This window comes from Humulus lupulus, chromosome 1, assembly GCF_963169125.1.
Source record: "Humulus lupulus chromosome 1, drHumLupu1.1, whole genome shotgun sequence".
Classification (NCBI taxonomy): Eukaryota; Viridiplantae; Streptophyta; class Magnoliopsida; order Rosales; family Cannabaceae; genus Humulus; species Humulus lupulus.
Genome location: NC_084793.1, coordinates 299,763,771 through 299,781,611, shown reverse-complemented (window position 1 = coordinate 299,781,611; position 17,841 = coordinate 299,763,771). Strand labels below are relative to the sequence as shown.

The following is a 17,841-nucleotide window of genomic DNA, read 5'->3' as shown; positions in this document are numbered from 1 at the left end:
TAGTATTATTAGTGTATTAGTAGATAAATAGTGCTGGTTAATGTTGTTGTGTTGTTTCTCACTTTACAGTTGTGTAAAATAATTTTATAAATATAAATGCTCTGCAAAATCTAGATAATATACCAATGTGATTCTACATAAACAAATAATAAACTATAGTAACACAAACTTTCCATGGAAGAGAGCCTCGTCTATATCTTAGTATGTAAAAAGATAATATATTACAAAACAACATATATCTTACGAAATGACTTTATATAACTTTACATACAACAAATATACTAGAAAACGACAATGTTAACTTTACAGTTTACACATCTAATATAGGAAACAAGTCTTCTTCACATCTAAACAAGCTTAAACATATACTGATAGTCCAGTTTCTTTACATATTGGCATCTCATGAGTCTGTTTCAATTTTCACTCTCTCATCTCCCTTTGGCTTGTTCTCACCTTCTGGAGAGCTAATGGCTGAACACAAAGTAGTAGTTCAATGGTTTAGTACTACAAGTTACAATATCGCACATAAACTAAACACAGTACAGTACTACATCAATGTTTAAAAAAAAAATCAGAACTGACCTTGATACCTTTGTTGTTTTAAAAAATCAGAAACTCGGACAATCAAAACTTGAAACACAAGTTCTGTTTTGTCAAGAAGCTCGAACATACAGATATCACCCACTTTCAAATTGTTATTGGTCATGAATTCTTTCCAACCATCAAAGATTACAGCTGCAGACTTCCCAGTTACAGGGCTCTTCCTCCTTTTGAATTGAGCAGGCCATTGTTCACCATTTGGATTTGCAAGAACGATACCACCATCATTCTTAATGTGTTTCTCAGCTATGTCTAACGGTACACGCTGCCAAGAAAAATTAGGAATATTAATTGAGGCAATAGCAAATGATTATATGTTTCTTCTTAAGTAAAATGCATGCAGGTCATTGAGCTCATAGAGATTCTTACCACATGCCACTTATTTGATGGCTGTATAACAATCTTGAAGAAGGGTTTTTCATGTTCAATAGCATCTTTTTCAAGAATTTTAACTCTTTCATCCAAAGTCAAAGGAAGTTGCTTCCCAATTTCTTGTTTTTTAGAACTATTGAGCAAGCAACGTGTTCCAGCTTCATTATGAACTGAACATGAACACAAGAAACGCATGAAGAAAAGAGTTTTAATCCTGGGGAGAAATAGAATAGCAGCCAGAAGAAAAGAGATCATAACTTACTCGTGCCTACGGAACCTTTCAAGCTTTCTCCAGCACGGAAAATTACAACTTCAAATGAAACAATGTTTATGGCCTTAAGCAAAACAAATACACACACATCACCTACTTTCAAATTATTTTCCTGAACAAATGTTGTCCAACCACCTTGGAACCTGGGTGCTGCACTCTTATGTTCTCTATAAGTGTACTTCACAGGCCAAGTTTTGTTCTCATTTGGAACTTTGAGGGTTACATCATAAGATCTATTATTGAGATGTATCTTTGCAAATAAATGTGGAAAGGTCTGTAACAAAGCGAAATGCAACAAGGAAACTAAGGCCATATGAGAACACATTCTGAAGAAAGACAGACAAAAAAAAAGTAAACAATTTGTTCTAAGGAAGCATAGGATTTAACAAACATTGTATTGGTATAGTACTCTAACAAGTTTACAAAGGAAGCCTACCATGTTTTTACCAAGGATATAATATGGTTGCATGACCATCTTGAAATATGGGTGTTCAGATTTGAAACCAACAGTCCTCTGAAGAGCTGCAATTCTTTCACTTTTATCCAATGTTTTCATAGTTTTAGGAATCCCATAATTAATCTTTTTTGCGGTTTTAGTGTCAGAATTATCTGTACTTTTAGAAGGTGAATCAAGTTTTCCTGGATTGTATAAAACAAATATATCATAACATAAATATTTGTACTTAGAATTCTATAAATATTTATAAGAGTTAGTCCACAAGCCTTCTAGTCTAGCTTAGAATTCTTTGAGCTCCATTTGATCATTGAATTCTCAACTACTATTGCACTGTAATGAGTATGCAACTTTCAATCAAGATAAGTTGCTTTGAATTTTACCTGGAGGATATGCTTTCATTCTCTTAGAAGGCTGAGAACATGAAGATTTTACTCCGATTTCATCCAAGATTTCAATACTGTCATCAATAACTTCTCTCTTGGGAACTCGGAGTTTGACATCGATGTTAGGCATACCAAAATGAACAGGGGTAGCAGGATAATCTATCTCAACAGTATTTGTATTAAATATGACAACATAAATCTCAGAGTTCCCATCATATCTAAAAGTTAGCATATGACCTCTTCCTATGGAATAATGCTTCACAAATTCTGGCCAACCCTTTTGTAACCAAAACTTTCCATTATCACTTTCTAACTTCATTTTCCATTTGGAACCACATGGAAGCTTAAGAAACACTGATTCGGTTAAAGTTTCTCCACATTTTTTCACAAAACATTGTGGAACCCGCTGCAAAGAAAATATAATTTAGTAAAAGGGTTTTCAGAATTGATCTTAAATGCCACGATAAATAACCACTATCATGTAAATTTACTATATTTTTAAAAAAAAAAAAAAGGAACTTAACAGCGTTTAACAACTTGATATCTTTCATCCACTATATCAATAACAAACTACAACAAATTTTCCTTTGCATAATATTCACAATCCCTAAAATTTTCATAAAAGAAAAAGAAATGAAACTTACCACCATGCACAAATTGGGCAATCTTTTTGAAAGATAACTTTTTTTTTGCTTGTACAAAAGTTATCACTCTATTACTAAAGTTTAATGTTCAATTAAAGGTTCATTACTCTATTTAGTCAAATATATCATACATGTTTGCATATGAGAAAGAAATACAATGAGATATGCATGCAAGCTTACAAGTTTGTTCTCTTTAAGAGTCTCTGCCAAAATTATCTTGAAAAACTGTGGATTCGTAGATGAAAACGTGGGATTTTCACTTGGCATCTTTGATCTATAAAATCAAAAGCTTAGGCTTGAGGCTGGGTGAGGAGGCTTATATCTAAGACTATGAACCGTAAGCGAGGCAGAAACAGAATGCAGCCAAATCCATATATCAGTGCTCAAGACCAAAATGAATCCATAGTCAAAGCTGTAAAAATCAAAATCAAAATCAAAATCCAGGCTAAAATGAAGGTAACATTCAGAGTAGTATGGTAAAGGTACATGAAAAACAAAACAACAGTGGTATCAGTTTTTATGGAGAAGGGAGCGTTTGGTAAACCTTTGTCCTCATTGTGCATTGGAATTTCTGTAATATAAATAAGAGTATTCTGTTCGGCACAACACCCTATTTACTGAGTTGGCAATAAGTGTCACCAGTTTTGTTAATATTAAAATTAATAGTGGGAGTGGGACCCATATCACATGTAAGTTTAGTATTTCACGCACTTTTTCAAAACCAAAAACAAGTGTAACCATTTTCAAGCAACATTCCCTTTTGTGCATATTTATATAAATATGCGTGCTCATTTCTTTCTTGCCAGTAACATGAAACAATGGAAAAACAAAAAAAAGTGTCGTTTTTGGTGAAGATGAAGTGTATATGGAAGAGAGAGTGTTTGTCAGTGTGTTGTCTTGTAAGATTTGCACTAAAGTTTCTTGGCTTCAGCTGGGGTGACACAGGTAGCCAAATTCATTTAAGAGAGAGGCTCCTAAAATGGCTGATAATGGAAGCTACATTGAGAGTAGTTGGTAAAGGTAGAGGAAAAGCAGTGGTTTCAGTTTTATAGGGAGAAGAGAGTGTTTGGTAAAAGGTAAAACTTTTATCCAATGCTGGACATCTGGCCTTCGGTAAAAGAACAAGTCAGAAAGTATCTTTTTGCATACTAAAATACAAATACAAAATTACAAAGTGAAATTTTACATAATATAGTTAAATTTTTTAACCAGCCATCATAAAAATTCTTCTACTAATGTACTCTTTTTTTTTTATTTTGGACAAAAATACATTCATCAGTAAAATTTAACACTTCACATATTTTTCTCTTTATCTCTCTCTCATCCATCATTTACAGCTATTTTTACAGCAACCCATTGTCGATTTTCACAGCCAAATCGATGAAAAAATTTGACTGCTCGGATCTGGAAGTTTCATTTCAAGTGAAGAAATTGTCATTCTTGGCGTTTTTTAAGAGAAAAAATCATGGGTAAGTATCATTTCATTCTATCTACTTGTGAATATGAAATGTCATGGTTAGATATTAGATTCGAATTGTTCCGCAGTTGAGTGTGGTATTTTTTCTATATTTTTTGATCTGTTCTTCGAATCTAGAATTATGTGGGTGTCATTCCAAAATCGATGGCATTTCGATGGTATATCGATTGCATTTCGATGGTACATCGATGGAATGTCGATGCTGGGGTGAACATCTAATTTAGATGTTATTTTTGATATAATATCGATGGTATATCGATGTTGAATCGATGCCATATATATTGATTTTGTTCAGCGTCGATATGGCATCGATATACCATCGAAATTGAATCGCGTATAGATGGAAACCATTAGCATCGATTATACATCGATGACATTTCGATGGTATATCGATGCCATATCGATGGTACATCGATGAAATTTCAATGTTGGGGCGAACATATAATTTAGATGTTATGTTCGATATAATATCGATGGTATATCGATGTTGAATCGATGTCATATATGTTGATTTGGTTCAGCATCGATATACCATCGAAATGGAATCACGTACATATGGCAACCATCAGCATCGATTATGCATCGAAATGTCATTGATGTTGAACTGCAATACATATTTTCATAGGCATCGATTCATCATCGATTTACCATCGATTAAACTTTATTTTTATAATTTTCTTTTTTTTTTTGTAAATTTGCAGGTTCCAGAGTTAATATAATTGTTTCTTACAACGGTGTTTGGGAACAGAAATGAGAGAAATGGAATTTCAAAGCTGGTTTGAACACTATAATACACGTACCAATTGATGTTGGTTACATAGAATTATTGGAGAAGTTGTATTCAAAGCTGAAAGTGGATAGGTTATTGTTTGACTTAAAGTTGGAAGTGTCGTTTACATACAATGATTTTAGCGTAGATCCCATTGAAATCCCAGATGATGAAGGATTTAGTGCTCTTATTCTTGACAATTTGAAGTCCTTAAGACATCGGGTTCCTCTATGCGTTAGTTCGATTGCCAAGAACATTTCTCTTATTGATCCATCTCCTAGAGCGAGTGTTAATATGGAAAATCATAATCAATCCTGTACGCCTGTTCCACAAACAGCCCCTGGGCCAAGTGTATGCATGGGAGGTCCTAGTCATAATGAAACTTTTTTTTCCCCAACAAATCTCTCGCATGATGATGGGTATGAGTATGAGCCTTATGTCAATGACGATCCAGTTGCCCATTTTGGTGATGATGATGAAAGAGTTGAGGGGTGCAGTAGTTCTGATGATAACTCAGAGGATCGGTTGTCGATGCTACCTGTGGTTTGAGTAGATAGTTTAAATGTATGACCCTTGCCAAGACGTCAAGAAAGCCAAGGACGGAGGACTGTTGGCTTAGAGAGCAGTTGTTAGGACTAGTTTTGGTATGTTTTTAGGGCGTGTTTTAAGATGCATTTTAATCTTTTATTTGGTTTTGTGCGATATTATGCCGGTGTTTATTGTGTTTTCAGGATTAAGTGTGGTTATGAAAGAAATAGCTTGAAACTGGAGGAAAAGCGCTTAATTCTTGAAGAAACGGTGTTAAACGGGTTAAGGAATGGAAACTAGGCGAAACCGGGGGTCAAATTGATGTTTGGTGAAAAGTTGGAATTAGAGCTGCAGCTCTATGGTGTAGAGCTGTAGCCCTAAGAGTTTCAGAGAAGAGAAAAAAAATATGTCAGCATTAGAGCTGCAGCTCTATCAGACAGAGCTAAGGCTCTATTAAAATCTGTCAGCATTAGAGCTGCAGCTTTATCAGATAGAGCTGAGGCTCTATTAAAATCTGAATTAGAGCCGCGGCTCTATCAAGTAGAGCTGCGGCGCTACAAGAAGTCAGAGAGGAAATCCGGATCGCGAAATGTACTAGAGCTGCGGCTCTATCAAATGGAGCCGCGGCAGTAGTCCGTACGGAAGCCGAAGTTAGGGCATTTTTCAAGGGCAATTTTGTCCTTTCGCACATAATTAATTAGGGATTATAAAAAGCTTTCTTAATGACGTTTTTAAGAGGATAAAAAAACCTAGGAGACGGCTGAAGGCACATTGTGGAGGATTGCAAGTGGATTAAAAGAATTCATTACAGTTTTCTTCTTTTCTACTTTGAATTTCTGTATTTTGGATGCTTTTTATTTCTTCTATGGTTATTATGAATTTAATCATGAACTAAACTCTTTTTCTAGGGTGTTAATGGATTCTCCTGAACCTTTATTTTAAATTAATGCAAGTTTTATGATTTCAATTTTATCTTGTGATTTATTCAATTTGAATTTAATGCTTGTGAATGATTGATCACCATTGACATGAAATATATGATTTTGATTCGAAATCTGAGAAGTGAGAATTGAATATGCTATAATTGAATAAACATAAATTTCATATTAGGACGAGAGTACTTGTGTGGTCTGTGTAGTTTTAGGGTTGTTAATCTTAATGCATATCTTATGTTTATTTATCACAGAGATGTAGAAAATTTGCATAAGATTGAGACTTATATATCCTAGTACGAATATAAGTTATTATTGTTGACCTGCTATCACAAGAGAAAAATTGAATAGTAAGATTTGTGTTAATAAGAATTAAAGAGGATGGTTGATGAAATTGATTGCCCTAGTTTTTAATCAATTGAATTTTCTTAACGTTGTTTATTTTCAGTTCTTGAAGTTAATTTTAGATTTTTGATTTTACAATTTTAGTTAATTCTTGAGACTCAATTATCGTAAGCCAAATAGAAATAGGAATTAAGTTTTGGTACTTAATATATAGTCCTCGTGGGAACGATCTCACTTACTCTTTATTACTTGTTACGATTACGTGCACTTGCGTATCGATTTTACACAACAATTTTTTGGCGCCGTTGCCGGGGACTGTTTTTACTAATATCAATAAATTAATTCTTTTTCTAATTTGGTTGCTTTTCTTTTATACCGTTCTCATTCTGGTTTCCTTTTGTAATTTGTGATTTCAGGTATTCATATAGTTTATGCGACGACAGGGGTCTGAATCAAGGGTGCCTGTTGATCTTGAAATTGAGAAAACCTGTAGAAGAAATCGGAAACAGAAAAGGGTAGAAAGAATGGCTCAGAACAGAGGTAACAGAGGGGTTGACAACATTGCCCATGACAACGCTGAGAATAGAAATGTTGGGATAGCAGCGGGTAATGTTGGAGGAATAGGAGTTGTTGAACGAGTTGCACCAGTTCAACAACCAATGCAAAGAAGTTTGAGGGACTATGTGCTACCTACTGTAACAAGGGCACAGTCATGCATTAGACCTCCAACGGTTGAGGCTAATAATTTTGAAATTAAGCCTGCTATTTTGCAAATGGTACAATCATCAGTTCAGTTTGGGGGATCACCAACGGAAGACCCAAATTTACATTTGGCTAATTTCCTAGAGCTCTGCGCTACATTCAAGATGAACGGAGTGACAAATGATGCAGTGAGGTTGAGACATTTCCCATTTTCATTGAGGGACCGAGCAAAGAGTTGGCTTATTTCTCTGGAAGCCAATTCTATCACAACATGGGAGGAGCTAACTCAGAAATTTTTAGCAAAATTTTTCCCACCATCGCTGTCTGCAAGGTATAGAGGTGAAATCAACAATTTTCACCAAAACGATGGTGAATCGCTGTATGATGCGTGGGAAAGGTTCAAGGAGCTGCTGAGAAAATGTCCCCATCATGGAATCGAAAAATGGATGTTAGTCCATATTTTTTACAATGGTTTATGTGGTACAACTCGCACAATCATAGATGCAGCGTCTGGAGGAGCGTTCATGAGTAAGAGCGCTAATGAAGCTTATGATATGTTGGAAGAAATGGCTATGAATAACTATCAATGGCCATCAGAAAGAGAAATCACTAAGAAGGTGGCTGGAGTGCATGAATTGGATGCCATCTCAATGTTGTCCGCTCAAGTGGCAACATTAACCAAACAGTTACAACAGAACAACATTCAAGCTTAAGCTCCAGTTATGCAGATGCAGATTATATGTGAGTTATGTGGGGGACCTCATTTATTTGAACAATGCACAATGAGGGATCTTAACAGTATGCCTCTGGAGCAAGTGCAAACAATAGGTAATTTTCAAAGGCCCTCAAATAACCCATACTCAATGAACTACAATCAAGGGTGGAGGAATCACCCTAATTTCTCATGGACAAGTGGTCAAGATAGTCAACAGCAGTTTCAACAGAGCCAACCTCAGTACTCAAGGCCTCCTCCTGGATTTTATCAATCACAAAATAGGCCCCCACAACAGCAAATACCTATGAGGCAACCTGAAGCACAACCTGATGCACTTAATCAATTTATGACAGAAACGAGGGCATCTATTCGAAGCTTGGAAACTCAGATTAGACAGTTGGCCACGTTAATGGCAAACCGAGCTCAAGGGAACTTGCCAAGCACTACTGAAGTGAATCCGAAGGGAAATCTTAATGAACAGTGTCAAGATATTACCTTGAGGAGCGGAACAGTGTATGAGGGACCAAGTATAGAGAAGAAAGTTGAGCAGAAGCAGGATCAACAGGCACCTATCACAGAGAACAAGCAGAATAGGGGTAAAGTTGAAGAAGAGGCTAATGAGAACCTTGAGAAAAAGCAGCCAGAAATAAGCATAGATCACCATATAAAGATCCCATATCCTCAGAGGCTTCAAAAGAATAAGCTTGACAAGCAGTTTTCTAAATTTTTGGATATCTTTCGAAAGCTACACATCAACATTCCTTTTGTCGAAGCACTTGAACAGATGCCGAGTTATGTGAAGTTTATGAAAGAAATTTTGACTAAGAAAAGGAAACTAGAGGATTATGAGACAGTGGCACTTACTAAGGAGTGCAGTGCGATACTTCAAAAGAAGCTACCTCCCAAGCTTAAAGATCCGGGTAGTTTCAACATTCCATGCTCTATAGGGGGTTCAATGGTGACAAAGGCTTTATGTGATTTAGGGGCTAGTATAAATCTAATGCCTCTATCTATTTTTCGAAAGTTAAAATTGGGAGAAGCTCGGCCTACTACCGTGTCTTTACAAATGGCAGATCGATCACTGGCTCATCTGAGGGGGATCATAGAAGATGTGTTAGTAAAGGTCGATAAATTCATCTTTCCTGCAAATTTTATTATTCTTGATATGGACGAAGATGAAAATATTCCAATTATTCTTGGAAGGCCATTTTTAGCAACTGGTAGGGCCTTAATAGATGTGTAGAAAGGCGAGTTGAAGTTGCGGGTACAAAAAGAAGAGGTAACATTTAATGTTTTTGCAGCAACGGAGGTTCCAACTTGTTGTAGAGTTGATGTGGTGAAAAGTAAGGGTGATAAGCTGAATTTTACTAAGAAGAAATCTATGGTTGAAGGTGGCAAGCGAACAATTCGTCATAAAGTGAAAAAGATCTTTAGTGAGAAAGCTCGATTGTTTCATGAGCGGTGAAAAGTTCCAAAAATGTGCAATATCAAGAAACGGGCATCTTCTCATGATATTATGGCTCTTAAGGACATGAGGGGTGGTTTGGATCCGAGTTGAATTTAAGAAAGTGGTCAGCGTCCGGCTAAATGACGTTAACGATAGCGCCCTGAGAGGCATCTCAAGTTTATGTTTTCGTTTTTATTTTTTATTTTTATTCTATTTATACTTGAACAATTCTATTTTATTTTATTTTATTTTTGTTTAGTTTTTTTTTAATATTTTATGTAATTAGAACTGTGAAAAATGTGAAAAAAGCAGCAAAATAGCACAAAAGTTGAATTAGAGCTGCAACTCTAATGTGATCAAAAGGGGAAGTGCCAAAAAATTTGAATTAGAGCCACAGCTCTACACACCAGCGCCGCGACGCCAATTGGGCCTAGAAACGCAATTTAAGGGTTTCCATCAGAATTTTTTAGCACGACTCCCATTCCACCTCCTCCTCCATTTTAATGTTATACAATGGGGTCTCAGGTAAGTCTCTTCTTTTTATTTGAGTTTAACATTGGGGACAATGTTAGTCTTAAGTTTGGGGGAAGGGATTTATTTTTTTTAGCTTTGCTATTATTTGTTGTTTTTCAAGTTTAGTATTAGTTGATATTGTGTTTGAGTCTAGTTTTCACGGGGTTGTTAGAGTGTAAACCAAGTTGATAATTTGTTGCTGATGAGATTGAATGATTGTTGTGTTGTATAATCCAAAGGAAGAGTTGTGCATATATAAAAAATCTGTGTGCTTGATTGAAATACTTTGTCACTTCACTGTGGTTAATTAGATACTTGTTTGAACTATTGCTCATAGTTGTAAATGTGGGAATTGAACTTTGTATATGCATGTTGAATTTGGATTGTGGATTGTACAAGTTGAAATTTTTCTAGAACTTACTTGCTTGCTATGTGAGACGAAATCCTAAACAATACACACTTAAGAAGAGGATATAGGCCATCTTTGGAACATTTGAGCCTTTCAAGCTAACCCTTATATATTTTTATCCTTAGTTACCCTATTTGAGCCTTACAATTGACCTTTTTCATTGCTTAACACATGTTTTGAGCCTATACTTGTATCCGTATATTCATTATTCCCTTTGTCCTATACCATGAGCATAAAACATATCTTTTGATTGGAAGGGGGAGTGAATGTTTAAGGGACATATGTAGAAATATGTGGTTACTCAGTGCAATTAAAAAAAAAAGATTGAAGAAGAAAGAAACAAAAGGAGAAAATAAATTATAAATTCAGAATAAACTACATTCCTTAAGTTATCTACTGAAAAATCTAAGTTTGGGGGAATGTAGTTTGAAAGAGAAAAAAAATGTGATGAATAAATAGTCAACTCTTCTCAATCTTGAAAAAAACAAAAAAAAGAGTAACAATGGGATGTGAGTTGAGTTAAAGGGATAGGTTGCTTGGTTTGAATGCTTATGGTATACTTGAGCCTAAAATGTCTTCTTATCCACCTTTACCTAAGCCACCTATTACAAGCTTTGTAAAGTCCTATTGATTTTTTAAGTGTGTATTTGTTTACATTAGTGGAGAATAGTAAGTATAGCAAGCATATGGAATAATCGTGTTAAGTGGATTGATGGTGAGAATTTGGCATGCATAGACTGGTTCAATTCTTTACATTTATTGGTTATGGGTGAATGAGCATGAGTATCGATGAATTACAGTGAATAGGTGAAGTATTTTGATTGAAATTCTGGATTAATTGTTGAAGTGGCACGTTACTTTTCTTTAGAATTATATGCATATGGTATTTATGATTTTTGAGGCTATTTTAATGGTTGTCAATTTGGTTTGTTTAGGTTTATAGAGTCTTAGTTGTCTTTTTTACTCGAGGGCGAGTAAATGATAAGTTTGGGGGAATTTTTTAGGACTAGTTTTGGTATGTTTTTAGGGCGTGTTTTAAGATGCAATTTTAATCTTTTATTTGGTTTTGTGCGATATTATATCGGTGTTTATTGTGTTTTCAGGATTAAGTGTGGTTATGAAGGAAATAGCTTGAAACTGGAGGAAAATCGCTTAATTCTTGAAGAAACGGTGTTAAACGGGTTAAGGAATGGAAACTAGGCGAAACCGGGGGTCAAATTGATGATTTGGTGAAAAGTTGGAATTAGAGCTGCAGCTCTATGGTGTAGAGCTGTAGCCCTAAGAGTTTCAGAGAAGAGAAAAAAAATATGTCAGCATTAGAGCTGCAGCTCTATCAGACAGAGCTAAGGCTCTATTAAAATCTGTCAGCATTAGAGCTGCAGCTTTATCAGATAGAGCTGAGGCTCTATTAAAATCTGAATTAGAGCTGCGGCTCTATCAAGTAGAGCTGTAGCGCTACAAGAAGTCAGAGAGGAAATCCGGATCGCGAAATGCACTAGAGCTGCGGCTCTATCAAATGGAGCCGCAGCACTAGTCCGTACGAAAGTCGAAGTTAGGGCATTTTTCAAGGGCAATTTTGTCCTTTTGCACATAATTAATTAGGGATTATAAAAGCTTTCTTAATGACATTTTTAAGAGGAGAATAAAACCTAGGAGACGGCTGAAGGCACATTGTGGAGGATTGCAAGTGGATTAAAAGAATTCATTACAATTTTCTTCTTTTCTACTTTGAATTTCTGTATTTTGGATGCTTTTTATTTCTTCTATGGTTATTATGAATTTAATCATGAACTAAACTATTTTTCTAGGGTGTTAATGGATTCTCCTGTACTTTTATTTTAAATTAATGCAAGTTTTATGATTTCAATTTTATCTTGTGATTTATTCAATTTGAATTTAATGCTTGTGAATGATTGATCACCATTGACATGAAATATATGATTTTGATTCGAAATCTGAGAAGTGAGAATTGAATATGCTATAATTGAATAAACATAAATTTCATATTAGGATGAGAGTACCTGTGTGGCCTGTGTAGTTTTAGGGTTGTTATTCTTAATGCCTATCTTATGTTAATTTATCACAGAGATGTAGAAAATTTGCATAAGATTAAGACTTATATCTCCTAGTACGAATATAAGTTATTATTGTTGACCTGCTATCACAAGAGAAAAATTGAATAGTAAGATTTGTGTTAATAAGAATTAAAGAGGATGGTTGATGAAATTGATTGCCCTAGTTTTTAATCAATTGAATTTTCTTAACGTTGTTTATTTTCAGTTCTTGAAGTTAATTTTAGATTTTTGATTTTACAATTTTAGTTAATTCTTGAGACTCAATTATCGTAAGCCAAATAGAAATAGGAATTAAGTTTTGGTACTTAATATATAGTCCTCGTGGGAACGATCTCACTTACTCTTTATTACTTGTTACGATTACGTGCACTTGCGTATCGATTTTACACAACAGCAGTCATCCAACTACACAAGACGATAGAAATAGATGGAGTTCTCCAGCATATACTGCTGAAGATATCTCATGCCCCTCTTATGTTATCCCCACGTTATCTGGAGTGAGTTGTGGAGTAATAGAAGTTGGGAAGGTTTTTGAGAACAAGTTAGAGTTGAAGACGAAGGCACACTTGTATGCAATGAAGCAGAACTTCGAGTTTGTGGTGAAGAAATCAGGTACTGAAGTTTGGTATATCACTTGCAAGGATCCTGATTGTGGGTGGAGATTGAGGGGGAAGAGAATGCCTAAATCTGATATGTTCGAGATAACTCGTTTCACCAATAAACACACTTGTTCACTTGACCTCCAACATAAAGGCCATCGCCAAGCTGCACCTTGGGTTATTAGTCATTGCATAGAGAAAAATTATCAGACTGGATCGAATACGTACATGGCAAACAACATAAGAGAAGACATTAAGAATGATTATGGCATTGAGTTGTCATATAAAAAAGCTTGGAGATGTCGAGAGAAGGCTCTTTCTTATGTCAGAGGGACACTGGAAGCATCCTACCAGAAGTTACCATTGTACCTGTTCATGCTTCAACAGAAAAATCCCAGGACGTTGACAGATTTTGTCACTGAGGAAGATCGATTAAAATATTGCTTTTTCTCACTCGGAGTTAGTAGAAGAGGGTTTCGTACATGTTTTCCTGTGTTATGTGTGGATGACACTTTTATAAAGACAAAATAAGTGGGCAGATGTTATGTGAAGTCGCGCTGGATGCAATCTCCGCCGAAACCAAGAAATCGCATTTGTGAGTGTATTGAAAATTAAAGGAGAATACTATTATGAAAATCTGAAGTTAGTACGTCTAAATGTTATATTATTTTATAATATAATGTAATATTATATTATAGTATAATATAATGTTTTAGATTAAATAAATGTGACAAAGTGTGTCACATATTATAACATATAATAGAGAGTTATATGAAATATATCCAAATAATGTAACATATTTGGTGTTACAAATTTGTAACTTCCAAATATTACCATTTATTGTGTAAAATTGTTGTTACACAATATTGAGATGAATTTCATAAAGCCATATGTGATATGGTTGTTAGAGATATGATTTTAACCCCAATAATGTATTTTGGGAGTTACAAAATCATTTGGGAGGGTTTGGAACCGTTTGGAAAAACAACACATTTTTTGTGCTGAAATTGGTCGGTGGCCGCGGCCTGTGGGACAAAGACCAGTGGCCGCAACCATAAGCCAAAACTGACCAATTTTTCAGTTTTTTCAATCTTTGTTGAACGGCTCAAAAAACCCAAATAACTCCCAAATCTCATTTTTAATTCCATATTAATCCAATTAAACATTGGTAACAGCCATGGGGGTTGGTGGAATTTGAAATTCAAAGGGTGTCTCTAAACTCTATAAATAGGAGCATATAGCTCACTTGTAAGACACAACATTTCTATCCATTAGAGCACTTGGCTAGAAACACCTTGAGGCTTGATAATTCCATAAAGCTTTTCCAATATCTAAGAGAGATCCCTTAGTGCTTGAGTTAGGGGGAAATAAGCTTTTGGACAAAGGTTTTAAACCTTGTTCAAGTTGGTGATCCCCAACACTCTTCACTTAGGTTGTGTAAGTGGGAGTTTTCTTTGTTTTGTTCTTACAATTTCCTCTATTTTTTTTCTTCTCATTCTTCTTGTTTTATTTACTTGTAATTTTGTTTAGAGTTGTAATCATCTTTTCTTGTGTTCCAAACACTTTTACTTTATTTGTAATCTTTTGCTTAGAGTTGTATTTTTCACTATTCCATTCTTCTTCTCTTCTTCTTCTTCTTCTATTTTGTTTATTTGTACTTTCAGTTATAGAGTTGTAACCTTATTTAATCAATCTATATTTATTTGTAATATTATTGCATAGAGTTGTAATATTATTATTATCAATTTCCATTGAGGTAAAACATTTTTTCCTAACACTAAATACATGGTTCTAGCCTGTGGGACAATATCAGTGGACATGCGCCGCCAATCAAAGTTTGGAACGGTGATCTTCGGTCTAGCTATTTTCAACCTGGGGTGTCCTTTAAACATACCAGAAGCGTTGAGTAAAGATGGAAGCATCCTAGTCCAAGGCTCGATCAACTCAGACAACTTATTATGGCTAAAGTTGGAATGATTTGAGTCAAATACAGTGATCATCCAATTAGTGAAATTTATTTCGCAAAGGACCCAATGACGATTTTCCAAGCACCAGTGAAAGTAGACCTCGTTGCAATCACCCCAAGGCTTCTTGTATTTTTTAGCGACTCCTTTCACGAAATTAAGAATGTCCTCATCCCATTGGTAAGTCCTGCTTTTGTTCTTGAAGTCCTCATATCTAGGAGGAATATACTGTGCAAATGATGAATCAAGTACAGTGGCTTTCACGGGGTACGTCCTCGGCAACTCAAAAAGACGTCTTTGTATAAGATAATTCGTAGCGTCGAGATGCTGCAAATAAATAGAGTATCGTTAAGGAAGAGTGGATTGTTAAAATGAGATAAATGTTCTAACAAATATAAAAGACTTACAGTTTCTGCCAACCATTCTTTTGCCACCTTCAACTTCAAGAACCAAACAGGGGTCCCATCACAACATTCCAACTTCCTCAGTCTGCTGTTGTCAATCTCACCGAGTACCCATCGGTTAAAAGTTGTCAACATATCTTGATCAAACACCTTTAAAGGAAGGATCGCAATTGGGTCCTTGAACTTTGGTTTCTTAGCTGCTGGAGTATAGTCCTCGTACCTTACTGATCTCTATCTAGTGTGCTTACCTGTAACGGGAGCAATTAGTATCTAATCTCTTTAAAACATGTAAAAACTCATGGATTAATCGTACCTAAGACCGTCTGCACTGGCTAAGAAGGTGTGGCTTCTCCAACAGGAGGCTCGTAACATGTGGGGAGAATGTCGTACTCTACATCCTCTGTTGGAGTAGGTGCAGGAGCAGTTATACCACCAAGTGTTGCTAGCTTCTCTAATATGACTTCTTGATTCTTAAGGATGATGCCTAGAGTGGCCTTAACCTTGTCCACTACACCTGATAGTTTGGCCATCTCACCCAACACAACCTCATAAGCCCCAGGAGCAGGATCAGAAGTAGGTTCTACACTAGTATCTGGAGCAGTCTCCATCGGGGCATCCTCCACAAATATGCCAGCCTCCATGGCTATCTCAGCCACCACAGCAGCCTCTGCCTCAGGATTGTAAGGTCTTCCATCCTTTAGTGCAGGCTGGATCATATCCTGCAGCATCGCATACCTAGGAGCATCCCCCTCTGTCCTCTGATATATGGTGTCGAAGAAGTCTCGCTCGTTTGGTCGAGGCCTTAGGATAGAAATGCACGACAATTGTAATGGAAACAAAACAAGAAAATTAAAAATGACATAAGTTGATTAGTATAATTCAAAAGTTCTTGAATTATTTAAATTTAATATAACTTACATGTCTTCTCGCAAGTACATCCTTCAAATGCAAATGCTTCGGCTGGCCTGTGCTCTCCCACTATAGCATCCTAGGGAACTTGAATCCACAGGGCTTTGCGTATTCCTTCTGTAAATCAAGAATCATCTCGTATGCCCCATATTGCAAGGCTAGTGGATATCCCTTGCAGGTGTACTTTGCCTCCACCTGAACACCCTTAGAAGACTCCACCTTACTGATCTTCTTCGCCTTCTTACCAGGTATTGTAGCACCAATCACTTTCATATCTCTATTGAATTGTTTCACAGTTGTATCGAATGAAAGGGATCCCCACGGATACTTCTCAAAATAATCTAAATCCTCAACCATCGACAATGAATCTCGCCAAATATCATTGTCGTTCTCAGCGGCCAATAGTATCCCCTCCACAAAATAAACCAAACCGAGCTTGTACAAATCATCAGGTACATCGCACATACTAAAAGCTCCTCGTTCCAACATATTGAACCTAATGTCTTTCTCGAGTTCCACACTGAAATATGTATCAACTAGGCAGGAGGAAGTAAGGTGAGGTTGAATGTCAACGGCAAGTGGTGGACATGAGCAGCTCAGGCCAGTGATAATGGCAAACTCGTGCACCCCAAACTTACAGAAGTTTGGGCCCATCAAGAAGTGCACCTCATCGCCACGCGGAGACTTGACCTTCCGCAAAAGCAATGTGTGCACCAATGCCCCAGAGAATGAAAAGGCAGGGGCTGTGAAGAATGGTCCAAAAACAGACTCATTCACCCTCCCCAACAATCCATGCTCCTCAAACCTTTTCTTTAATTTTGGAAATAACGATATGGTTTGGTGCACACACACAAAACTCTTGAATTACAACTTTGATAGTTTTAAATAGCATTTTCTAAATTCTTACTAAACAATTTTGTTAAATGATTTTGCATAATTTAGTTCACTAATTCATCTTGGTATTAATTTTTATCCGCTTGAATTGCTAGGGACTAGCAATAAGCTAGTTGGGGGTTGTGATTAGTGGTGAAAAATACACATTTATTGATTTTAATAGTCAAAATAAATTAAGTTTTAATTACTATTTTCATGGAATTAATATGATTTATTTTATAAATGAAAATATTTGATTGTGATTTAATTTATTGTTATTTTGTAGGAATTAAAGTTGTATTTTGACACTTTGAAATGAAGAGAAAAAAAGAGAGCAAGAAGGGAAGAAGTAGAACTGAAAATATAGTGGAATTGTGGCATTTTTGAAGTAATTTTGCCCAGGCCCGTTTGGCCCAGGCCCAACGATCTCCCACTGCCAGCGCGCCAAGTGGC

At 35.9% G+C, this 17,841-nt stretch overlaps 1 protein-coding gene and 1 non-coding gene across 3 annotated transcripts; both read right to left on the bottom strand.

Annotated features, from left to right (window-relative positions):
* Nucleotides 1-194: 194 nt before the first annotated feature.
* On the bottom strand, nucleotides 195-3,327 carry LOC133811902 (B3 domain-containing transcription factor VRN1-like). Of its 2 annotated transcripts, none has more exons than XM_062246231.1 (8): nucleotides 3,272-3,327; nucleotides 2,908-3,139; nucleotides 2,081-2,489; nucleotides 1,680-1,882; nucleotides 1,235-1,517; nucleotides 970-1,142; nucleotides 583-865; nucleotides 195-471 (listed from the first exon to the last, which is right to left on the bottom strand). In XM_062246231.1, exons 2-8 carry the CDS (start codon nucleotides 2,992-2,994, stop codon nucleotides 401-403), a joined length of 1,509 nt encoding a protein of 502 aa, XP_062102215.1. In that variant the 5' UTR covers nucleotides 2,995-3,139; nucleotides 3,272-3,327; the 3' UTR covers nucleotides 195-400. The 2 variants fall into 2 exon arrangements, with proteins under 2 accessions (XP_062102215.1, XP_062102214.1); XM_062246230.1 differs by having other exon boundaries at nucleotides 3,214-3,288.
* A 4,482-nt stretch (nucleotides 3,328-7,809) lies between these two features.
* LOC133813007 (small nucleolar RNA R71) lies at nucleotides 7,810-7,916 on the bottom strand. Its single transcript, XR_009884059.1, has one exon. It is a non-coding gene; the product is annotated as a small nucleolar RNA R71 (small nucleolar RNA).
* Between the last annotated feature and the right edge of the window lie 9,925 nt (nucleotides 7,917-17,841).